This window comes from Macrosteles quadrilineatus, unplaced genomic scaffold (genome assembly GCF_028750875.1).
Source record: "Macrosteles quadrilineatus isolate MER2022 unplaced genomic scaffold, UCM_ALF_1.0 Scaffold_7__1_contigs__length_78375512, whole genome shotgun sequence".
Lineage (NCBI taxonomy): Eukaryota > Metazoa > Arthropoda > Insecta > Hemiptera > Cicadellidae > Macrosteles > Macrosteles quadrilineatus.
In genome coordinates, this window is record NW_026542600.1 from 63,033,973 (window position 1) to 63,060,456 (window position 26,484).

Sequence of the window (26,484 nt, forward strand, 5' to 3'; positions counted from 1 at the left end):
AAGCATCATACACTTTTTTTTAACTAAACCAGTAATCAGCTATCCTATTTAAATGACAATTTTCTTTGATTTGGCTACTATAAAAATTTTTTTGACATTATACTCTAACGCTTTTCAGAAGCATTTCTCCCATACATAATAGGATTTATGTAATTTTCCTGTAATATTTTCCTAGAGTGTTTGTTGATTTTCTAGTTGCAAAACAAGTTCTTCAATACTTCATAGCTATACAATAGCTATGGAAGGGTTTTAAAGGATAAGAAAATTCAAAATAAATTACTTACTGAGACTGAACACCGAAGCAATCTCTGACACTCTGTACGTAATGTTCCACCAATGAGCCGCTCGTCGTAAGCATCTCTTCTCCACCCCTGTTGTCCTCTCCCTCACGATCAGTCTCACTAACGGCTACCTCGTGGAACCTTACAATACCTAAAAATAACAATTATTTTCTATCACTATTAACAATTTCCCTTGCATGTTATACAACGAAATGTCTGTGTCAAAAGTACGAGGTCAGTTAAGTAAGGGCTTAAAGCTTTATTTAAAAATTATCAAGTTTTAAATATAGTTTCAATATTCAATTTTGTATGACAATAATTTGAATAAAATAATAGTTACAACAATATTTCCAAACATTAACTTGTTATTCTTAATACAATACATAGTCCTATAAATTTTAATTTGTATTTAAGTCTCAAAATACATATTTTTAGTATTTTGATTCTTAAATAAAAATTTAAATGTAAAACTGCAATTATTATTTTTTTTTAATAAATTACATTTTATATCAATTACAGATATTATTTTAGCATAAATTGATTAACTACAGATGGTCCATGTAAATGGGATGTCTACTTCAGTATCAATGCTAGAAGTTATCTCACCTTTTCCAGGAACAATAAACCAAGAGTAAAGGAAGCCAGCAGCCAGACTGTAGTACAGAACGCAGGCCCGTTGTCGGTTGACTATATCGACTAGTTGGTCGACGGAGGTTGGTGTCGCATCGTAGCGCAGTTGATTGCAGTTGCTGTTTGGCTCAACGAAGCCCTGACGTTCCAACAACAAGTCTACAAAAGCTCTGGTTCGGCCCCTCTCAGCCACTAACAACGCCTCGTCCCTTCTTCCAAGTCCCACTAGCACATGCTATAAAAGAAAAAAAAAATTATTTTTATACTGTGGTAAGATTTTTATAAATTTAACGATCCATTGAATCCATTTTGGTGCATTAAACTTTTTTTGGGTTTAAACCTTAAAGTTCAGGTGTGCGAGCTTAGGTTTGGATAAGAATGATCTTAAATGGCTTTAAAAAAACTTGTTGCATAGGTTTAGCTTATCTAACTCCTCCGCTGAGATAATGTCAAAAAAAGTGTTTATGATTCTTTGGGTTCTTTTAATATAAAAGATACACTTTTGGTATAAAATGTAACTGCTCAAGCATCTCCTTTATCCAAAATGTCAATTTTATAACTAAGAATATAATAAGAACATGGATTAACACATTCACTGCAGCATACAACAGGCGCTCGCCAATGGCGGCGAGGCCCAGGCGAAGCCCCGGCGCACCACCGAATCAGCGAACGCAATTGGCATTCAAATATTTCAGTCTGACGAATAACAAAAGAGCAGCGGTGATTGTATTGTGTTACCCCGAGAGTGGATGTAGTTCACTGAAACACTCAAAGGTAGCAGCACTGCCTGTATCCATAGTCGGTGACGTTGTAATGTGGCTCAAAAAGAGAAAATCCCCGAAACCGGGACGAATGCATTGCCAGACAGGATTTTACGGGAAATATTGCTACCAACCTTCACCAAAATAAAGCTCACATTCTAAGCTACAGCTGGCAACAATTATAACGTTTTCAGGCAAACACAGAGCTCAAAATGAATCAATGTATTGAAAGGGACCCAATGACGGGTAAACCTGTCACGCGCACCCGTGAGTAGTTTCGCGTGACGGGTAAACGCAGGGAACGTGTTAAAGGGGTTCAAATTAAAATCTCAATCAATCAATCAAAAACTTGATTTATTAATAATACATAATAACGAGAATGGAATATGATTTGGTATTTAAGTACAGTACTACTACTTGCTTGCACCTTTTAGGAATATTTTTCAAACTAATCTCTCAAAGTACCTTTATAAAATTTGGCTTGAATTACGTAACATGTTACTTTTATACACATATTATATTATGAACCTACCGTACTTATGAAAAAATGTTTCAAAACATTGCCGTGACTAGACTAATGATTAGCGTATCTGTGTTTCTCTTATCAAAAGTCATTGATGCTGTTCGTAGTTTAGAGAAGGTTTGTTCATATATTTATTTACCGTCGAACTTGGATTACTAACTGAAACTGTGATCAAAGAGTTATAAAAACAATAATACTACTGTATTTTGGTCAGATTTACTCCTGGATTTTATATTTTTCCCTCATCCACAAAAGCTTGATTGAGCTTTGTGTCTCTTACTTTATAATCTTATACAATACAATCTGACAGATATGATTAATGTAGCAATAATTTACTGCCTAGGCTGTAGGAATAGGAAGGAATAGTTTCCAAGTTCTAAGTCTTTGTTTTAAGTACGGTACTAAGATTTTTCATTCTATTTGTAAAGTGTACGAATCACTAAGAGTGGTGGGGAAAGAAGTCATTCAGAAATGTCATCAAGAGATAGAAATGTAAATGCTACATTGTGTTGTCCGTCACAACAGAAAACAGAAAAAAAGTTCAATGTGATTTTTGTAATACAGTGTCTATGTTATTGGTGGAAGGGTATTTTAATTAGTCTTTTGCCATCATTTAATTCTCCTGAACTATTATGTCAACTGTGGAATAACACTAACAAGAAGGAATTTATTCATGGGTATAATCTATGAAACTTTAGTTAGAAATCTTTTCCTACTGGTGTAATGTAAAGTTGAAAGAGCTGTTGGTTCTAAGTGTATAAACAAAGAATTAGTTTCATTCTTAGCATTGCAATTTGAAAGTTATTTCATCATGAACAACATGCTTCTGTGGTGATCTCCATGTTGTTGACCATTGCTGTCGCTGCATACAGCCACAAACTTACCTTTGCTTCTTGTCATCTACTACCAAGCCGAGTAACGAGTACAGTCTTGTTGTTATTTTTCCCGTGTTACAAGGCAGGGATTCAAGGACAGTTTATTATTTTTTTATTGGCAAAACTTGTTTCATGTGATATTGGCCACAAGAGTATTTCAGGACTAAATTAACTAACCTTCTCATAGAGGTAAAAAAGCCACTTATTAAAACGACTAATAACAAAACGAGACCTAAACTCTCGCTGTGTTGTGTCATACATTATTCTACTCTTGTGCATCAAGTATTTGCATTGTAAATGTATGTATAACACCTTCATTTGGAAAATGTTGTCCTTGTGATGTCTGATGATGGTTCTGATGAAACTGCAACTATTTGCCGCCCCAACTACAGATGATTACCAACAATACAGGGACATAGTGTTACAAATGAATCGGTTACTTCCACTGGATATTTTGCACAATATACGTGGTTCAGTTGGATTTTTAAATTGCTCGCACACCTCTACTTCTCACCCTCGGAGAGTAAATGTGTCACCAGAACTTTGCTGGTGGATGCAATACCTGGGCCTGGATTGTTCAAAGTTATGATTGACTAGAGATTACCTACAGTTTTTGCTCGATTAAGCTTTCAAAGAGGTGGAGTAACTTGCCTAAAGTATATTTCTCTCTCTTCACCTCTATTTGCTGAATTCCTTTAACTGTAGCTTACTTTTTTTTTTGTGTTTTGAGTAAATAATTTTCAACAAGTATAAAAAATAGCAACTATCTGAAATGTTAAGATAAATTGTTCAAGTCTGTTTGCTATCCATGCATTTGTGTTTGGCTAATCTACATTGTTTATGAATATACTGTTTTTCAAACAACTATTTCGTTATCACATTTGTTTTTATAGGCAGACATGATGCATACTTGTAACGCCTGATAGGATGCGGTCTGGAGGTCAAAGAGGGATAGTTTGTAATCGCTAGAGCCCCTGGTCTCTCGTCTGATGGACTCTAGCAGGTGAGCTGCCTGTTCCAGCTGAGCTTGCGCCTGCTCTAGTTGTCCGTTGCCCCACAGCGCCAGCCCCAGGCGGTGGCGGATCCTCGCCTCTTCCTCCCGGCGCCCCAACATCTCAGCAATCTGCAGACCTTGCTGCAGGTATGCCACTGCTTGACTAGTGTTGCCCAATGCATGGTGAATACGCCCTGGAATATAACACATTAGTTATTAACTAACACACCTAAATAGCAGTCATTGGATTATATTAAATATTATATTATCAAGTAAACTGAAACTCATGTTCGACATAAAGTGTGTAGTTAGTGTTTTTGGCTTAGCTAAAATAAATTACTCGCTTCTAAATTTTGGTTTTTAGCTGTAATTTATATAGCATGAAATCATATAAAACAATCTAAGGAATGAATATACAAAAATTTAAGTCAATACATCTAACGGTTTTAAAAATAAATGTACCTATCTAATCACATGTTTTCCCATAAGAATAACATGGGAGTGGTATTCGCGCACTGCTCCCCTTAAAGGGATAATTACAAACATTTTCCACAACAGTAACAAAAAAAAGTTTCAACTACATTTCAGGATTTGGAATCAAATTCTGTCCTTAGGGAAAAAATACCTACCTAAGATCATAAGATGGTGATAAGATGTTAGGTATGGTACTCATATTTTTATCTTTTAGGTACTCTCTCACCTGAGGTTCTGATCATATTCTAGACAAACTTCAAAAAAGGACTTTTTAGCTTTCACAGATGTCAGTTTAGAAAAGACCCAAATTATCTATCGCAATTGGAATTTAGAAAAAATATCTTTAATTAATAAAATAAGTAAAGATACAATTCCTTACACTAGGACTGTAATGCACAAAGTTGAAATCAGAATGTAATCCTGTCATAATTTGATTGGTTAAGAAAAGTGCTCTTAAACAAACTCTTACACAAGTTGATTTCCCATCGGCCAGGCTAATGGGACAGTTGTTAGCTTCTTGATTGACTTGAGAATAAATGAATACTTAAATTATCCATAGCAACACAGTTTTAACAAAATCACAAAAAAAAACTCTTAAGAATTATGAGGCTAAGCACACAACATCTCTATTACACCTAAACCAACCTAAGCTACTAAACGCAACGGTCTTGGCGAGCTTGTCGTTGGTCTGAGCTGCAACTGAGAGATGTTGCTCTTGGTAACGCACAGCCTCGTCCAGGTTGCCGAGTGACTCGTGAACACTTCCAAGGTTACCACAAGCTCTACCCTGCAGGGCTGCAAGGTTTAGTTCCTCGGCAATGTCCAGGTCGGCTTGATGATACCTCAGAGCTGTAGAGTACTCTCCCATCTGCTGGTACACCTGGCCAAGCCCACATGCTGCATCTGCCTCTGCTACTTTGTCTTTCAGCTCTCTGAAAATTTAGTGACTATTTAGTCTCATATTTAGTGGCTATAAATTGTCATAATTTCTGTAGCTTATTTAATTTAAGCTATCAAAATTACGAGCGATTTTTACTAATTGAAGGGAATTTTGTACAGTAGACCCCCTCTTAACCGACCTCAGATTAACCGATAATCAGATTATCCCCCTTTTGATTTAACCGACCTTGTTTTGAGAGCAGTTCGGGTTAACCGCTGTGCTGCTTTCTAGGAATCTCAGCATTTCTGCTCCCACTCTCGGCAATGGTAACAATATGCTTAACTCTACAGGATGTTACGGTATAAATAAACATCTTGTTTCGTAACAAAATGGTTGCTTGTATCTTTAATTTTGACAGTAAGTTCTGTGCAGTATTAAGATACATTTGGAATCATCAACTAATATTACCAAAGGTATTAAAGTAAGAATTGTTATTGACTCTTGCCTACGACTATCCAATAATATCCGTAATATCGATATTTGACTTACAGTGATTTGGGTTTATATTTTACTTTTCTATCGTCAATACAAGAAAAAAGGAGTAAAGTGTAGTTTATTTTGTAATAATCCACGCACAACTTCAGAATGATGATAATATAACTCCAAATGAATAGTTCTTCATTTCTTTTGTTTTTAGGGACTGCCTGTTTTATCCGACCTTTTGAGTAATCTCAACCTAGGTCTGGTCCCGTTAGGGTCAGTTAAGTCTACTGTACTAGTGCTTATGAAACTAATGGTAGTATACACAGCCACTATAGAATTACTTCAAGTGTTTATTTGGGTTCTTTTGAATTTATTTCCTTTTTTTATTATGTGACGGAAAGTAAATAAAAGAAACATTTTATAACTTTTAAAACAATTATTTACGCTTATACTGTTGCTCACAAGATGGTAAATATACAAAAAAGATTGTACCAAAGATGGTAGGTGTTATAAGTTGTTTCTTTTATTTACTTTCTGTAAATTTAATAACACGTACAATGCTGATCATGAAGTGATTTATAATTATGTGACTAGACTGTATTATTTAAAAAATCAATATTTAAATTTATTTGTTAAACTTAGGCCTGTGTTTTGCTAGTAATGCACTATGGGCCCCGAGAGATTTTTGTGCCCTCCTCCTCCCTTCTTTGCGGGGGAAGTTTTCTCTTCCTTGCGTCCCTGAAAACCCCAAACTCTCTAGCGCCCCTGGGCCCGGACCAATTTACCAAAGTGGCTCTGGTTGAACTGATGTAGTTGCAGGTAAAATAATTCTAGGATATAACCTTCCAATTCTAGACTTTCCAGGGGCTAAGCAGCTTATTGGTCTTTGATCCCAGCATATCCGACTGAATAACAAATCAACGAGACTAGTACCCCTGAGGCAACGAGGACTGCATACCATACATTGTTTGAAAGCCATATACACTATGGTATTACTGTCTGGGGTGGATCCACTATGGACAATCTTAACCGGGTCCTGGTTATGCAGAAAAGGGCTATCAGAATAATAGCAGGCATAAGTAAAGAACAAAGCTGTAGAGATGCCTTCAAAAACCTGAACATCCTGACGGTGACTTCCATCTACATCCAAGAAACTGTTTATTACTGTGTAACCAAAGACCCGCCTAAACAAAGAGATATACATGAATACAACACCAGATATGCAGGAAACTATGTGCTGCCTGGGCACAGAACAGCAACGTTTGAAAAGAAACCACTGTATGCAGGAGTGAAGATGCTAAACAAGCTACCAGACCACTTGAAAATTGGAGGCCCTGTGCTGATGAAGAGGAAGCTACGAAGATGGCTGCTAGACAAAGCTTTCTACACCCTAAAGGAGTTCTTTGCATGGCAAGATCACACACAACACTGAAGAAGCTTTTCCATTTCACTTTGTATCTATTATACCAATGTTATTTATTTAAATTTGACGCTGTAACATTTCTTGATGAAATTGTAATAAAGGAATTGTCTATTGTAATAACCTACACTTACACATTAGAGTATATGCAGATACTACTTGAAAATCTACCCATTCAATAAGAGAAGGAACTTATATTCTGGACATACATTTAAACTTGATAGTAGAATATATTTTTAAAATCACTATTGAAACATGCAACCTAACACTTACCGAGCTATTGTGAGCTGATGTTCCAAGCATGAGATGGCTTGTTCGTAGTTGCCAAGAGTTGTGTGGATGTGTCCAAGTTCTCCGTAAGCGCTAGCTTTAGCCTCTGGGTTGTTGAGCTCATGTGCGACTACTAGCCTCTTCTCAAAGCAGACGAGTGCCTGTTGTAAGTTCCCCAGTCTTTTGTGGGAGTGACCCAAACCCCGATAAGCTCGTTCCAGGTCTCGTGAGCTTTTCAGTTTCAGTCCTATAGCTAAGTGTTGTTCATGGCACTTCACTGCTTCCTCTAAATCTCCCAGTGCATCGTAACAATCTCCCAAATTCCCAAAAGCTCGACCCTGGAACATAGATTATGTAAGTAAAAATATTTATATGAGGCATGTTTTTTAAGTAAGTTCCGTTTTTAAACTTCTCCGTTCCAGCGCTGCGATTGGCATTTTGGACATTTTCGCTGTATATGTGCATCTACTGGCAAGCCCTAGCCGGAAATTCGACAACAATCGGCCGTGTTTACATCAGGTATAGAGCATTCAAAATGGTGCCGCCAATTGAGACTGCCGCCGACTGTGAAGTGTGCACTGTAATTAGATTTTTAAGTGCTAAAGGTGTGAATTTTAATTTATCGACAGATTAGTGAGGTGTATGGCGAGAACATTTATGAGTAACGGAATGGTACGCAAGTGGGTAAGGGCCAGCGAACCAAGAAGGGCATCTAAAGACGGCCCCACCAACGTTCATGATGAGCAACGCACTGGGTACTGGGGACAGTGACGCTGCCCAGTGCGTTGCTCATGATGGACGTTGGTGGGGCCATCTTTGATGCCCTTCTGTGTTCGCTGGCCCTTACCCACTTGCGTACCATTTTGTCACTCATTAATGTTCTCGTCATACAAATCACTAATCTGTCGATAAATTTCAATGGCTTTCACACCTTTAGCACTTAAAAATCGAATTACAGCGCGCACTTCACAGTCGGCAGCAGTCTCAATTGGCGGCACCATTTTGAATGCTCGATACCGGATGTAAACACGGCCGATTGTTGTTGAATTTCCGGCTAGGGCTTGCCAATAGATGCACATATACAGCGAAAGTGTCCAAAATGCCAATCACAGCGCTGCACCGGAGAAATTTAAAAACGGTACTTACTTAAAAAACATGCCTCGTAATTTGACCAAAAATTCATTATCAGTTTTTTCATCAAAATCATTAATTACTTAATTAGTAACATTATTTAACGTACCCCATTATACATGTTTATGATAAATAGTACTTAATTACAATGAGCTTTGTATTCCTTCTTTCTCAGAGTGATCCTGATTTAAGATTGAACATTTTTGTAATTCTCTCAGCAGTAAACTAACTGACCAAGAGAATGTATAGTTGATCCACATCCAGTGTAATTAATATCGGCTCAATAAAAGATAAAGTTTGCTGTTACAAGAACCACAAAATATTATTGGTTCGGTTGGACTCTAAAAAAATATTTGCTAAATGTTATGGGGATAAACCTCTAAACAAGCAATCTACACTTCAGACAGATAAATTGGGAGGCAATGCATGTGTTTACTGTTTTCGTTTTGTAATTTAATTATACCTGTAGGTGTAGATTAAAAAACTACATAAAACTAATTGTCTCTTTAAGTTGATTTGATTTGTAAACATAGTTTTAGAGGTACAAAAGACCCATTCTCATGGTTAGATTTTTCAAGCCCTTTCAAATAACGTTGGTTTATACATTTCAATCAAAACAGATGTTTATGAGAGTTACAGTACTGACAAACCTTTATGGTAATGATTTGAAAAAACAGTGTTTATGGTTTGTGTTAGCAAAAATAAAAGTACAACAGTCTCAGAACTACGTCTTACGAGGAAGACAACAGTAATAGCTCCTTCCCTATCAGGAAAATCCCCCCTACAAGAAAAACAAAGATTCTCACTTGACATACAAATAAAACCATACTGTGTTATACAAAGCTTATCAAATTTGAAAACCTTGTCCATGAGGGCAGTAGGAGAGGATAGTTGCTCTAAAGTTGCAAGTTGTTGCTCCAAGTAGCCAATGGCATCCTCGTAATGGCCCATATTGAGCCGAGCAATCCCCAGATTTCCAAAGGCCTGGGCTTCTACAGCGCTCTCACGTAATTCTTTGGCTCTTTCTAGTTGTTCTTGGTAACATTTAATGGCGTTAGTGTAGTTTCCTAGAGACATGTGGACAGCTCCTAGGTGACCGTGAGCACGACATTCTCCCTTGAGGTCTCCCATTTCTTGCCTCACAGTCAACTCCTAGAAAATATTTCAAACTTTATCCTATGTGCTGTGTAGAGACTAAACAAACTGTAAAAATACTGTAGTCTAAAGAGTTGATAAACAAAGGACTCTCAGTTATTTTGTCACAAAAATCAAATAATCTTCTTAAATTATTGCAAATCTATAGTTTGAAAGATGAGAAGAATACATCGTAAATTTATCTACAAGAATAAAGAATCCTAGGTAGTCTTGGCACTCTTAAATCAAGATCAACTTCTCCTCGTGGTAAAAGACTTTTTCATGATTAATTTTGTATTATGACCGTATCCTAAATAATGGTTCTAAGCTATTTAGCCAATGAACTTTAGTTGTGATTTGAAAGAACTATAGCAGTTTGCTGGTTGACTCCAATTATTTAGTCTGTATTTTTAGCTAAGATTCGAGAAAACAAGAACTATACGAATAATCTTTTATTTGACAAACAGATTTGGATTTGTAATGTGTTTGGCTTGTATATTGAGAGACTTATTTACATTACAAGTTTTAAAAAAGTCTTCAAAATAAATTTGTGTTTTTAATCCTTTTTTTAATCCACACATAGAACTTTTAGATGGTATCCTCAAGATTCAGAACACAAAAACACAAGATTGGTAAAGCAAATTGGTTTTTCCAAACAATTTTCTTCAAACAGACTTAAATAAATTAGATGTTTCAGATGTTAGGGGTTTTCCATTTGGGTATAATCATAACTCAATTCAAAAGTTTGTTTTCCAGTTTATAAATTTTCCAGTAGACGTTTTCCATATTTATCCAATTTAATGTTTATATGTTTAGGGCAAGTATTTTGTCAAAGTTATTTAATAACATCCAGAAATTATGTCTTTAGCCAAAACGATACTAAAAGCACTAAATAATAATTCATACTAAAATTAGTAAAACTTTATTTAGGGTTTTACCATAGCTCTAAAGAATATTTTATTGGCAAGTCTTTATAAACCTCAATAACTTACAAGTAGTGGCAGTATTGGATTATTTTTATTTAAATTAAAAAATATTTACATTTTAAACTTAAATTAAGCTTTTGTATTTAGTTTGTATTGATATTTTATTAAGCTGGACATGACAGCTCACTTTATAAAATGAAAATCCTGGGTATATATGCTAAATATTAAAAGTATAATTGAGGAGAATGAATATATTATATAGTTACCACATGAATATATGAAATAAAATTGCTTAAGTATGTATTTGCTCAAAGCTGATAAGGACACAAATTAACACTAACTAACACTAGAACTGAAAATGTCGATAGACTTTTGTTTTTCAACAAACTAACCTGTGTGTGGTAACCTAATGCTTTGTCGAAACATCTGAGCAAGCGGTTGCCGAGGCCTAGAGCTCCGTACGCAGTAGCCTCCAGACCTCTGTCTCGGCCTTGTCTGGCAAACGAAAGTTGCCTCTGGTACATCTTGAGAGCTTCCTCCACATCCCCCATCTTGATGAGGACATCTCCAATGTTGCCGAGGGCCCTAAACTTCCCAGGTAGGTGTTTCGTCATGTGAGCTATAGCTGTAACATTGATAAGGATTGGATAGTTTGATATAGATAACGTTGTTTAGTAAGTGTCCTGTTTCAAAATTCATATATTTCAGAAGTTCTACTTGTTTGCAGTATTCATTAACTAAAAAAAAAAATCACACTAATAAATAAAGAACTTTTAAAAACTGACCATAAGATCTGTTAGTATGCACCATTGTGGAGAGTGTGTATAGAAAAAGAGATATTTAGTACTTTACCCAATCTCTTTTTTACCATAGATTTACTGTTTATATTTGGCAAGTTTAACTATGTTGTGACTTGAACTGGTCCAAATGAGGTTGGATTAACCTCACACCTTTGCTTCACTGAATCAAAAGAAATAATTCAAAACTGAATGATAAATCAAATGGTACAACTTTATCACTAAAATATACATTTCAGAAAGTTTGTGTAAACAACCAGCCAGGAATTTAAAAGTGACTTACATTTTTTTCAGTATTGAATGCTGTCCCTTACCTAGAAAGTATTTCTGGCACTCTAGGGCAGTCTCTAGGTTCCCCAAGGCAAGGTGGGCCAATCCCAAGTTGCAGTACGCTCGGCCCATGTTCATCTTGTCCTGCAGGTCCTTGGCTAGAGCCAGGTCCTGGTCGTAGTAGCGTACTGCCTCCCGGAAGTTTCCCAGGCAATAATGGGCATACCCCAAAAAATGACAAGCCTTAGCTTCTCCCTCCACATCATGGAGTTCCTGGAAATAAAAGTTATAACATTTAACTATGGTGACATAAAAAGAAACAATGTAAAAAACTTAAGATGTAGGATCTATAATTTTGAAAATGTTAAAACTTTATGTATGGGAGTAACACTCATAAATTAGTAGGTCTACTAATTTACCCAAAACTAAAAGACTAAGAGGCACCAAAGAGCAAAACCAAAACCAAAAGAATAAGAGTCTAAGGTAAATATTTTTTGCATTAAGCTGTTTAGTTCAAGACTTATCTGGCGTTATTATAAAATGAAATGCTACAAAATAGTTAGACCCGTACTGTTTCATGGTACAGCATCCTGGATCATAAACAAGAAGGAAGGTAGGAAAATCCTCGTTTTTAAAACATGGACCTTAGAAAAAACTTTGGACTAACTGCTGAAAACAGTGTTTAGAAGAACAAGCACAGTTATGAATTTAAATCAAAGTAACTGACAAACAAAAAGAGAGTTTTGCCACAATATTAAAACAACAAAATCTTTCACTTTGTTTTCACACACCTCTTTACAGTTACACACCTGGGATAACATGAGGTAGTTCTCATAGTATGGCACAGCTTGTGCAAACTCTGCCCTTGAGCTGAGACAGTTGCCAAGGTTGAGGAGGGCACAAGCCTCGCCAGCAGTGTCTTTCAGCTCGCGCGCGATGTTGAGATGAGCGCGGTAGTGCAGCAGGGCCATCTCATGAGCGCCAAGGGCTTGGTAGGCAACAGCGAGATTTCCATGTGTCGAAGCCTCTGAACTTCGGTCCTTTACCTCTTTTGATATCGTCAATTCTTGCTTGTGGTATTTAATGGCCTAAAATATGAATTGAAAAACCAGAAAGTATTTTAATATCTATTGTATCATAATAATGTTGTCATAATGTAGTCTTTGATAGGCTTACACAAATTTACTAAATGTGGTTCTAATCTGTCTTTTCTCAAGAAATTAGTTTATTTTGTAAATATATGCAAAAACATGAAGATCAGGTACAAAATTGAAATCACCATTTGGCTAAAATATTACTGTCATAACTAATTCACCAAGTATGAATTTGCTTAAATTTCAAGAAGTTTTAAACAGTTGTCATTGTCAATAACGATATGTGAAATAATGATTGAAATAATGACTTTAGTTACTTCTTGGAAACCTACCTAGGACCAAGTCACTTAATACTTGGTAACTTTTTCAGCTTATAATACAATCATTACCAATTCCCACTCAGGCAGAATTCCTACTTAGCTCATAACACCTTAATAAAGGTGACTTACTACCATACTTGGGAATAACGAATAGAAATTCTATCGAATAGCACTATTCATTAGTTTTTTTGGCTAACTTCTATTTTATTCGTTTGTTTTTAAATTAACTAACTAATAACTTCTATCAGTTACTTTTTACAGGACTAACTAATAACTTCTAACTAGTTAGAATTTTCAACTAACTTTCCCAATTATGCGGAAGCATCTCAAATACTGGTTATTTATTTCACGTGATCAGTGAGGGTTGCGTGCGGTCGTGAGAGGTCAGTGCCCTTGTAGACAAACAACGCGGGGGTAGGGGAAAGAGAAAGTCAAAGTCCAGTTGCTTTGGAATGCAGTGGGCCTGTGGAAGGGTAGTGACGGCCATTATCAACACCCCAAGCACTGATGGGTGGGAAGGAGAAATGTTTGTTTGGTGATTGATATTTCATCTCAAGTGTCAAAACATTGTCTTAGTTGATGTTCATTATCTGACAAGTTTTATGTCAGTTGTTTATGTTGTAGTAATGTAAATAAATGTGACAATGTTTGATTAAAACACAAATACCAGGGGACCGATCTTGCTCGAGGTGTTTGATTTGTTCAAGAGGTAAAAAATAGAGCTTATAAGCCTACAAATATTTTCAGTCTTTCTACGATTAATTAAGTAGTAAAGTCAATTCGTTTTTGTTAGACATCCACTTATCCTCAATTTAGTCTACAAAACTTTTTAATTTGGACGATCAATCTATAAAATGTCCACAATAAGCTTCAATCAATATAAAACTCATGATTCCATAACATCTGTTATCTGACGACCGTTATTGCATTAAGTCACTGGGATCGTGGAACGTTGCAACTATAATTACGGGATGGTGTAATAACGCATCAATTCGTGCGGTAAGTAAGTTACTACTACTAGTAAACATTGATAAACTTAAATCAAACAAACTCTTACAGAAACATAAACAATACCTGTTCGTAATAGCCCATGGCACTGTAGGCATTTCCAATGTTGCCATAAGCTCGTCCCATGCCTGCGCGATCGCCTAGTTGTCGTGCTATACTGAGATGTGCTTGATGTAGTTTGAGTGCGGCGTCGTGTTCACCCAACAGTTGGTAAACGATACCAAGGTTAGAACAGGCTCTACCCTCTCCAACACGATCTCGCGAACTCAGGGCCATATCAAGCTGCCTCTCATGCCACCTTTTGGCCTGAAAATACATGGAAATATAAAATTTTATAGGATCATTGTATAAAAAAAATTAATCTAAAGAGAAAACACCTACAAGAGTCAATAAGGTAAGACTTACACCTCAGAAGTAGCATTATTTATTGTTATTTACCAATTGATACAGAACTGGACACATTTAAAACCAAATATAAGTGAAGGATGAGTCTAGAAATCCATCCAGAATAATTCAAATATTAGGGAGTACTTTACAGGGAGGTGTACCTGATTGTAGTCGCCAGCACATCTGGCAGCATGTCCTAGACCAGCAAACGCTCGAGCCTCTACAGCACGGTCCCCTAGCTCTTGTGCTATCCTTAGAACATTCTCATGGTAGACAATGGCTTGAGCAAAGTTTCTGCGATAGTGGTGTGAAGATCCTAGGTTACTGTAAGCCCTGGCCTCTTCCACCTTGGATACACAAAGATTTTGTGTCAGTATAAATAATAGTATTATTCCTATTTAACTCTTTTTATTTACTTTCTGCTTAGTCTTAACTGATCTAAAAATTTCTTTTTTGATATGGAAAATCAAAGTCTAAAAATATAGAACCAGAAAAAAATTGCTTTATAATTTCTTGGGATCATTTCTTTGACATTTGATATTGCACAGTAAATTTAAAACAGTTATCGATATTTCAAAGATAAAAATAAATCACTTTAACCAGGAACAATGTAATTTAAACATTTGGATAAAATATTTTATGTAACGTGTGTTTCCTAATGAAACTTAATTATTTAAATAAAATTTGTACTTGGAAGATAAGAACCATAAGGAGGGTTGTTAATAATTTATATGTTAAGTGTTAAGTACTTTTTATAATACCAAACATCTTTTAAGTTACCAAAATAATGCCAATACAATTTTATATTACAATTTTGTCAATGGTTTACTATTAAGAGATTCAAAACCCTTCATCTGTTAACTGGAATGAATTATACCCACTAAAAAAATAATACCTCTAACATTAAACCTCTTGAAAAGAAAATTATGCATGTAAAAGATAAATATTAGGTACTCTAATGGTTGATTATGACATTTCTATAGAATTAAATAAGCTACAAAAATGCGTACTTGGTTTCCAAGACGTCTTGCCAATCTTAAATGCTGAGTGTGACAGTCAACAGCACTTTCAAATTCTCCCATAGCCAAGTATACAGCCCCGACGTTGCCAATCTCCCGAGCTTCTTGTAGTTTATCACCCATTTGTTTCACCAGTTGTACACATTGCTTGTGGGAGGCTAGAGCATTGGGATAGTCTCCTATTGCAGTGTACACGTGGCCTGAAATTAAATTATTAAAATTAACTTGTTAGTACCGGTACAAGATATAAGATTATTTATTTACAGAAAAAATATACAAATGCCTACAATAGTTAAGGATTTTGAATGGAAGTGTTCCCCATAAGACCAAAGTCTGAGTTTGGGAAAGAGTCCTTTGGCACTCAGAATGGAATGAGTGTGACTTACTGGAGTCGCCTGTAAGTCTGCCCCCCCCCTATCAGGTTCCTACGTCATGTTGACGTCAGAGATCGGGGGGGGGGGGGAGTGGGGCAGTTTTTCAGTCACGGACACTCAAGTTTCGTTGTCAAACGGTTCTAAACTAACCTAACCTAACTAACCAAACTTGCTGTAACATTTAAAAATTCAGTTTGATATTCCCCACATGCCTTTTCTGTTATCAAATGGAATTACTTGAATAACAATTGCAATGATAGTTCTTAAGTATGAAATTAACTTTAATACATAGCATCACATTTTGCTAGGGGGGTTTTCCGGGGGGTAGTATTCCGCATCCACACTTACTGTACACTTGATTTTAAATATTTTTGTGTACAGGAACCATCGAACCCAGTTGAAAAATCTTTCTTGTCTTCTTAAAAAAAGATATATTACCTTGTTTGGTAAAGCAATCAGTCCCCACTCAGTTACTCATATGCATCCTGGTAATGAGATACAATATTCAATTTATTCATAATTACTTTTAATGTCAAGGCCACCATTAAATTGAGTACCGGAAGAAACCTCCGTTAGTGTGTGTGTATGTGTGTGTGTGTCCAGGTACTGGATTTATCAGAAAGGTTTAGCCATGTTTTCTATTAGATTTTAAAACTATTTTATGATCTTTTTTTCAAATATCATGTAGGAAACTATGAAAATATACCTTTTAACACTTCTAGGAAAGCATGTTTGTCATTACACTGATTTCTAGATGCACAGAAAGAAATAATTACCGAACACAGGACAGAGGAAACTCCAGTTGATGGTGATTCTGTTTTAAGCCCTATGAAGTGTTAAAAAATACATTAGGTACTTTATTTCTGACAACAGATTTTTCTCTAAGTTATTTGGCTTTCCTGCCAAAAGAACTATGCAAGAACTATGTCTTAATGTAACAGTTTGCAAATAAAATATCATCCATCACGGAACTCCTTTATCCCTTTGCGGTCGAATGGCAAGTATAGGTCGCCGCCCGCCATTTTGCCGACTGCTCAAAAATGGCAACCTATAAGGACAAAAAAAAATACTAAAAATAAAAAAATATCAAAAATCAAAAAAGTTTATTTTTTTGGCCGAATGGACAGTATAGGTCGCCGGGTGCCATTTTCTTGACTGCTTGAATGGCAAACTAAACTCGCCAGGAAATGGGTAAAAAATTCTACCTCAAAGGGTTAAGACAATGATGGGCTTTATTATTATTATTAACAGCTTAATTATCCACAAAAGCTTAAACGGTGATCCACCTTACTCGGTAATAAAAATGTAAAGGATGATTACCAAGACTAGTGAGTGCGGAGGCTGCTGCTTGGGTGTCTTTGCACTTCATGGCCAGGACTAGTTGATATCTGTGAGCTGTCAGAGCCTCTTTGAAGCTCCCGTTACTGAAGTACGCTGATCCTAGGTTGCCGTGAGCTCTACACTCCCCAGCGATGTCTCCCAATGACTTAGCTACTGTCAGGTCCTGCTGCATGTAGCTGATAGCCTGGCGAAGAACAAATAAGCCTTCTTAAACCATTAAAATAAATGAATGTATGTAGACAGCAACAGATAAGGTTGTATTGAAGGCTTGTTTAGTATAAACAATTTTATACTTGTGGATAATTTTGTCAGTCGTTAGTACCTTATCCAGTTTGTTGAGTGCCCAATATGCAGATGATAGAGCAGAGAACACAGAGCCCCGCAGTTTGAGGCTACATGTTCCTATCCGCAGCGCTGACTCCAACACCACGACGGCCGCAGCATACTGTCCTGCTCCCAGCAACTCTTGGCCCACCACGGAGATTATCACAAAGGGAGACTTATCCAGCTTCATTACCTCTAGTTGGTGAAATGTCGGCTCCAGACTTGCTGAAAATTCAAATCATGCCTTCAATTTTTGTCCTTACATTATCTGATTCAATTGAAATACGGATTGCGGATACATTGCGATACTTGCCTTAAAAAAATCCTTCCAAGTAGATTTGATAAGATAAAAAAGAGGAAAAAGAATTCTTCATTTGCCATTGGCATGTGTGTATACATGTATCAAATAGTCAATAATGTATTATCAAACAGTAGCCATCAACTGATAAAAACAACAAAAGACAGGACAGATAATCTTTCACAGAATAAAATGTTCTCTATAATATCTAATATCAAATAATAGAGATTTTTAGTGGCAGCCTTATAATATTAAGCAACAGATTTGGATATACCTGAACCATTTGTTTAAGTTTTATATACATTTTTGGTCACATTACTATATGGATTTTATAGTAGTTTACGCAACGATTGAGTAAAGATAGTGTTAACAATACAAGTAGAAATTTTAGGTATGAGCCTTGGCAAGTGCCTTAAAAACTTCTACGAGAATAAGCCTACTACTTTACTTTTTACTACTTTAATACTGCTTTACCTACGACAGATTTATAATTACTAACAATCACTACTCATAACTTCTGAGAGAGGTTATGTTTTCGTTTATAACCTCTCATTGCCACTGACAGTGATGCAACGAATCACTGTACTAAACAGTAATTGCACCACTCACTAACAATTAAATTGGTCTGAACAGCTGATTAGCTGATGTTCAAAGAATTACAATATTATATTAAAGTATTTATTGTCTTGGTATTACAATTTTGCTTCTTCTCTCTCAATCCTTGAACCTCGTTGGTTAAGTAAAACATTGTTAAGTAAAACAACAACAACAATGCTGTTAAGTGAATATTTTCAATTCTATGAACTGAACTGATACGGCCAGTTTAAAAACCGTTGTAGGTAAAAACTATTACTTAATCTAAAGCAATTGATGAAGTTTTAGGATTTTTAATACATTTTATTTTTGTATGAACTAAGCTCTTTATAAACAAACATTATTTAATTAGAACTTATATACTGTAACTGTTTAAAGAATTGTAAAATTGTCAAGTTACCTCTAAGAGGAGACTTCATAGAAGCCTCTACCAGTCCAGCCAGAAGCTGGGTTGACTTTGGTTCCTGAGCAAGTCCGGAGCTGAAAGCTGCGAGGGCATCTCCGTGGCGTCCGAGGCATTGCAGGGCTACGCCTTGCCTGTAGTATGCCTGCAAAGAATGTTGATCATATAAAAAGTATTCCTAAACAACAGTGCAATAGCAACGGAGCATTCAGTTCAGGGCGTAAGAGGTGACACAGAATCTATGAGATTGTTTTAAACAGACATGAATATTTAAATAAAAAAAAATTACAAATAAGTCTAAATGAAAAATGGTTTTTTTTTCTACGATCATCCAATACTCAGATTTATATTCCTATGAAAGAGTATTTGGCATCTACAATATCAAGTTTATTTTACGACAATTATTACTCTTTAGTGTTTTGAACTAGAGTCAATAACTCTCTACTAATTCAAGAAATAGCTCTTTTGTACCTACAACTTCCTTCATACCACAATTTATCATGCAGGTACAGCAATATGTTCTGTCTTAATTGACTTCATATTAAACGTAGCTGTCACTGTCTGTCTCTAAACATCTACCAAGTTTAATGTTAACCACTTATGGAGTTAAAAAGAAATGGATATATTTTTTAAACACATACATACAGATAGACAGAAAACCAGTCATTTTTTACTGAGTGTACTGTATTATTGTTTAATCCTTTACAATACACTTGAATGTACCTTTGGCCACTTTGGGTTGAGCTCCCTCGCCCTGGTGGCATCCTGGAGCGCTTGAGTGAACTGCCCCATCTTGACAAGGGCGGCAGACCTGTTGGAGTAGAGGATGTGATTGGTCGGGTCCAACTGGAGGGCGTCGGAGTACAGAGCGACTGCCTTGGCGTAGTCTCCAGCCTGGCACGCCGCGTTGCTCTGCCGCACCTTCTCCAGGAACACAGCTTGGCTGGCCGCCGGTAACTCTGACGTCCCCTCTGGCTCCACCTATCAGCACACCACAGAACACTTTCAATGTCACCACCCTGATGTACGAAGTGTCTGGTGGTATTCCAAACAGTGTTTGGAAGAGAAAATTGAAAGAGAGGATGTTTTCCCTTACATATCAAGTATGATCTAAATAGTCATGTGTTCTCCTTCCGTAAGATTTCTTATATTTTCTTGGAAGCTAGTATTAAGAGCACCCAACAATACAAACAAATTTTCACATTAACTTTAATTTCCCCTAAGCCATACACAGGATGTTTACAATTCCTGCCATGCATGTTTTTAAATCAGGGTTTTTGAAGGATTGTCAGGATCCCAACCAAGGGGAATACGTTATCCGTAAAATATAAGTGAATTTTGCATTGCTAAAGCGACAAATTTGGTCCTTGTTTTACCTATGGCACAGTAAAGTATAACATAACATTTACATATACAAGAAGCACTATGTAGACTGATAAAAGACGGTTTGTTTATTTTATTTGTAAGGTGAAATTAGTTAATATATCTAGCCTCTCTCATCATTCTCAAAACTCTAAACATAAAACCTGTACATGGGTCATTGGATCAGCATTAAAATATCTCATGGGTAAGAAAATTTATTCCGTAGTAAATAAGATAAAACCTCTACAGTATTCAAATAAAGGATACATATGTGATCAAGAAAATACAAGACCTTTAGTCATCCTAATACAGGGCAGTAGTGTTCATGAAGCAAAACTCTAATTTTCTATTGACTGAGAAGAATAGAATACAGCATTTAAGCTAAATATTTGACTATCCAACCATTACAATAGTTTTAAGCCATGATGTTTTGGAAAAAAAATGCAAAAAATTGCCATTGCAGTGCTTTGACATCAATAAGCATGATTTAAGATTTGAGACTCAGTTTGAAATTGTTGACTACTCTATTGACAAAGTAAGTTTACACTCTCGTCAAGACAAGCTATGAGATCATAGCTATTCTGGAAAACCAAACATTGGCTTGGATGCCAGTCATGTCTAGTGAAGCACAAAAGACGAGTCTCATTATAGCTTTAATACAAAGAGTTATAAACTGTAAACATCAGATGGAATATTAAAGTTTGTTGGTTAAGAGAGCTAGTTTTGGAATTCTTAGTTCACTGGGGAAGAGTTTTGGGGATCATCATTCTGTGAATGTTAATATTCTGGCTTGTTTTGTCAAGCATAATTCAGATTTGATATGGCTACAAGCAAGGCTATTAATTAACCATATTTATAGTGTATCAATCGCTGTGAACACTAACTGCATAGTTATTGCAACATTAGGAAAATAATGTTTATTTTGATGACAAAAGTACTTACATCAGACTGGGTATTAGAGAGAGAAGGTTGCAAGGACAAATTGTCCAGCGAGGCCATGGGTGGCAGCCAGAATCACCTCCCAAAACAACACCTAAACAACACAACAACAATTAACAAATAACAAAACATTATACCATCACTTAAGTATAATAACATGTGGTGTAACACATTTTGACTGAGTCCTGTACCAACATTTGCTTCTAGGTGTCCATTTCAGTTGGGTCAACAGAAGACATAACAATAAATATATTTTTGTTGAATAAAGTGGTCTAATAGCGAAGTGGTTTGTTTATTGTCATTAGAAAATAATTCAACCAAACACAAATTTAAACACACTTTTATAATACAACTAGCTGTACCCGCGGGCTTTGCCCCGTTTAACTTCATAAGTATTCGCATGGCTCATTCACGTCCTGGTTGAAGTTCGTTCGCTACGCTCACTCACCTTTAGGTTGGAGCTCGTTCGCTGCGCTCTCTTGCCTTCAGGTTAGCTCGTTCGCTACGCTAACTCGCCTCCAGATTTTGTTCGCTACGCTCACTCACCTTTTGGTTGCAAATTAGCTGTTATCATAAATTAAAAAAAAAATAATAGCGCTGCACCCTGTTGGTAATCCTTGTAACTTTAATGCTATTGAAAATCATAGAACAGAACCAACTTGTTTAATTGAAACAGCTGTTAAGATTCATTAATTCCTTTTAAATATGAAAAATCATAAGGTTAACATGGGAAACTCCAGAGCCACTGGGGCGGAGCCCGAAAGCCCGATCAGAATAAAAACTACTTAGTTTTCCTATTTAATGCCCAAAGAATCGGTGTACCGAATTTCAGCCTCCTAGGTAAATGGGAAGTGGGAGAATTAGTGATGAGTGAGTGAGTCAGTGAGGGCTTTGGCTTTTATATAATACAATTTGAGAAATGTTGCCGTAGATTTCCAAGGACCCAGAGAATTTTTTGGGCCATATGTTGCCCAAACCCTCATGACGCAGTTTCTACTCAGGTGTTGGTTATGCATCTAGGAGGCAGTTGCTATTCAAAAGTTTCTTCATCCAGGGTTTAGGATGTAAAAAAGTTCAGCACAATGTACTCGCTTGGTCAATGCTCGCACGGTACAGAACTCGCAGGGTACAGTACTCGCTCTATTTTGTCTTTAAACATTTTAAAAGATCTCCCATTTACAGGTATATCCAAGACTCTAAACACCATTGATTCATTGAATGTCAGCTAATAGTGTGATATTATAGACTGGGCAATCCAATGGGAGATATCAAAGTACAGTAATTGACTGTGATTCATAGTAACACTCCGCATGGATTAAGACCTATCCACCCAACTTAGTACAAATTGTATAACAAATTGACAGGGGAATTCTTGGGAGATTAATTTCCTGTCAACTATGTAACTATATGATTGTCCTCCAAAGAGCAAGACACCATTTATTCACTTCTATATAAAAGTTGAAATGTCGGTGGATTGAAGGGGGAAGTTTTACAGAGTTAAGTGTTATGCAAGTGAAGGCTAGTGGGCATGGTAATGTCTGTCAGACAGTGTGTATTCTCACCACTTCACCAGATTGGAAAGATGGACTATCTGACAGGTAATGTACATGTCAGATCGGCCCCTCATACTCCCACGTCAAATGTCGACATTTTCTTGCCAAATCATCACTCATCACTTAACTAATTACAATGAATAGTATCCTCATCAAATTTTTCAATTAATTATTTTGTGTAAAGAGCTAAACATTTATTTTTGGACTATTAATTAATTACAATCATTAATTAATTACAATCAGATTGAGGTTGAATAAAATGTTATGGCTTTAACAGTTACCATAAATGTAAATCATTGAATAATTTATTTTCTTTATTATGGAGATATCAATGGCAAAAATCTATTTAACATATCTGTATTCGTTAATAATATTAATTTAAATAATGTAATTAACATGGTAAATATTTAAGGAATCTTACCAAATTATAGACACTATAAAACTAGGCGAAAATCAATAGAAATTAGTAGATTTTTTTAGTTAACTCCAAAACGTAATTTAAAATGTTGCTAAGGAAGAACCTATAAGTAGAATGTATAATCAATAGACCCATTGTTAATTTTATGATTATCTTGATATTTATTATTGTATTATTATTGTTAATTGATGATCTGTGAGGTCATTGTCATCCAATTAATTAATTGCAATCAAAACGTATTATCAGATATAAAAAAGTTTCATTAATACTGAAAATGCAAGCAATTCATCCAAACAAATACCGTACCGAACAAATATTTTATTTTAGTAAAAAAAAAATAAAAAAATATAGTGGTGACAAACGAACAGCCCCACAAAATAATGAATGGAGTATATGTAATGTGTATAAATATGTAATAATCCATGGATTGTTCTTGGACCAATAAATTATGCCGAAGCATTTACCCGAACTCCCAAAACCGGTCGAAGTGAAGTGTAGTAGACCCGACTTTCCCTGTCCCACCAATCACCATCGCTCGTATACAAAACACGAGAGGATATCAAAGTACCGCGATTTGCGCTGCATTCAAGTAAAATAATAATAATAGTTACGAGAAAAATCTAATCTTTGATTCAAAAAGTAATTTTCTTTACCACCTCAATAACCACATTCCTCGAAATTCCGATCGGAACTCGTAATTAAAAAGGAAATAATGAAAATCGTAATTTAAGAACGGATAATATCAATGTGCCAGTATACGTCTGGACCACTAAAACCTGTATTCTAATGGCGGGGTCTATTTTTGTGTCAAATTCCTGAGTGAAGGTCATCCGAGGCGGCTCGCGCCTGAGCGCTGAGCTGCAGACGTGCCTAGTGCCTGCAGTGCCTGTAGTGCCTACTGCCTAGTGCCTAGTTAATACTACTTATTGCCTATTGCTTACTGTTTACTGCCATTTATTGCATTTAAATCAATGCCAATACCTACAGCCTAAAGCCTAATGACTACTGTATGTGTTAACTGTATTAAGCGTCTTGAGCGCAAGCTTTTCTTAAAGAAGATGGTCCCTCTCCTCTTACTATTCTCTAAAAGATTTTATGCCACACTACACTATTTTGACGAACTTCCCACGCAAGGATTTAGTCCAGAAAACAGCTGTTTGCCGCCAGCTTAATCAAATGGGGTTTCATTGCGTACTACTGTACTGTAATGAGTTTTACCGGACACCAATCAGCTGATTATACTGTATTTGGGTGGCAATGAGTAGTTATAAACAAAAACATAACCTCTCTCAGAGGTTATGACTAGTGATTTTTAGTCCTTTAGTTGGCGGTAATATATAAGGATTTGTGCAGATTTAGTAGTATGGCGTAAACCATCGTACGTCACTCGTCCAAAATGTGTTTACCGGACTCGTATGGTAATCCCGTACTCGACTTCGTCTCGCACGGGAACGACCACACTCGTCCGGCAAACACTTATTTTCAGGACTAGTAACGTAATATACTATTTATGACACATTTTCTGAATGTCTTGACTGATCCACATATCCACATGTCAAGTTCGTACAGTATACGTATGTTCTGTATTTTTGTCAAACAATGTTTACAAACAATTATATTGAATCTCTGAATTAAATTTACCCTCTATATACTTATATTTAAATGAATGCATGATATGTAAACAGTTTTTAATTCTTGAGTTAGGTACAATATCAAAATATGTTTTTAAATGACTCTATCATTTAACAATTCAGCTTGAATTTAAGGGTTCACATTTGTTTTCTTGGCCTTGTTAGATTAAGGAATGGCAAGTGTAAATAATACATGAAATATGAACACGAAATTCTGCTAATTCAATTATACGATATATGTGTTAAATATTTAGGATATACAAGTTGTTTATTTTTTCAATGAACTAAATTGCAAGACTGATTTCAAAGTCCCCAAATTCAGAGAATCCGTAAGATAACGATACATTCTAGTTGTTTTTTAACGAAACAGGTAAAATATGGGAAAGCAATGTTAGATTGCTTGCCGATGCGATGAGTATTTGTCAATCGTTAAGAACAGCTCGGTTAAACATTCACAGTTAAAAATGTCCTGAGACACATGATTGAAACTCATTTTCATGTTCTTCATTAGAATATAACTAGACAGGGACTTAACTCATTGTAATATGCTCAGTTGTTAAATAGTAAAGTCTAAAACAGTTAATCAAACTATAAGAGTTTGAAAGTATATAAGAATACAAGCATTGTCAATATACGAAACATCATAGACACTTTTATAAACTCTAAATATACCGGTATTAGTTGTGAATTGTATAAATTTGTTGGGAAAAGCTCAATTTTGTGTTGCTCTCTAACGGATGATTGTTATGTTAAAGGGGTTATTTAAATTACCTTAACAAGCAAAGCAGTGTTCTTTTAAATGAGCAAGGAACCCACTACACTGTTGGTGCGACAACTGCATAAAGTACCGTAAACATATTAGCTGGATATAACATTGACTACCGTACAGGGTTTCTCCCAAAGTTTCCAAAGTATTAAGATGCAGTCTTGACCATGAAATGTTGACTGGTCTATTGGAAATAAAAACAATACCCCCGCCGCAGCAAACCTGCAGACTTAGCGAATTTCCATTTGCCTGATTGGATTTACATTAAAATGTCTCCTTAAAAATATCACATGTATTCCCTATTCAAATAGAATCAGTTTAACAAGTATACTTAGGTTTGCTGCAACAGGGAGAGTAAAAAGTGTTTTTTTTTACGTAAAATGTTAATAGGTACTGTAGTTTAGTAAGAAATTAATGTATTTTCCAAATTTGATCAAAATATGTTCATAAACAAGCAAACTACAACAGTTGACTTATTCTCCATAAGAATAACATGGGAATTTTAAAATTACAATATTTTTGAATTTTCTCCGTATCCATTAGGCGCATAGTAACGCTTCAATATACCAAATTATTTGTTTTTTAAGCTCTACAAAATGGTTTAGAAAGAAATTGTGAAATTTTGTGTTTTTAGAGTCAAAATGGGAAAAACCTATTTTTACCCCCCAAAACCCCCCATAAACCCACGTTCCCATAGTCCGATCATGCTGGTTTGCGAACTCATTCAAGTTTATCTTGCTTTACACCTCATTTTCCAGGAAATTTGCAGGAGGTGGTGGTGTTGTTATCCTTGGTAGAAATGAT

General features: G+C 35.9%; 1 protein-coding gene across 1 annotated transcript in view; it reads right to left on the reverse strand.

Moving 5' to 3' along the window:
* LOC128999045 (tetratricopeptide repeat protein 28) overlaps positions 1-26,484 on the reverse strand; it is a 62,233-nt gene that overhangs the window by 15,131 nt on the left and 20,618 nt on the right. Inside the window, exons 2-18 of the mRNA XM_054425402.1 lie at positions 21,316-21,406; positions 19,735-19,992; positions 19,009-19,156; positions 17,715-17,941; positions 17,372-17,576; positions 15,669-15,877; positions 14,820-15,005; positions 14,338-14,577; positions 12,659-12,937; positions 11,894-12,122; positions 11,175-11,407; positions 9,584-9,874; positions 7,595-7,929; positions 5,184-5,470; positions 3,981-4,258; positions 888-1,146; positions 285-432 (exon numbers count right to left, since the gene is read on the reverse strand). Coding sequence (XP_054281377.1) covers positions 285-432; positions 888-1,146; positions 3,981-4,258; positions 5,184-5,470; positions 7,595-7,929; positions 9,584-9,874; positions 11,175-11,407; positions 11,894-12,122; positions 12,659-12,937; positions 14,338-14,577; positions 14,820-15,005; positions 15,669-15,877; positions 17,372-17,576; positions 17,715-17,941; positions 19,009-19,156; positions 19,735-19,992; positions 21,316-21,372 — 3,869 coding nt within the window. The 5' untranslated portion in view covers positions 21,373-21,406. The remainder of the gene's footprint in view (positions 1-284; positions 433-887; positions 1,147-3,980; positions 4,259-5,183; positions 5,471-7,594; positions 7,930-9,583; positions 9,875-11,174; positions 11,408-11,893; positions 12,123-12,658; positions 12,938-14,337; positions 14,578-14,819; positions 15,006-15,668; positions 15,878-17,371; positions 17,577-17,714; positions 17,942-19,008; positions 19,157-19,734; positions 19,993-21,315; positions 21,407-26,484) is intronic.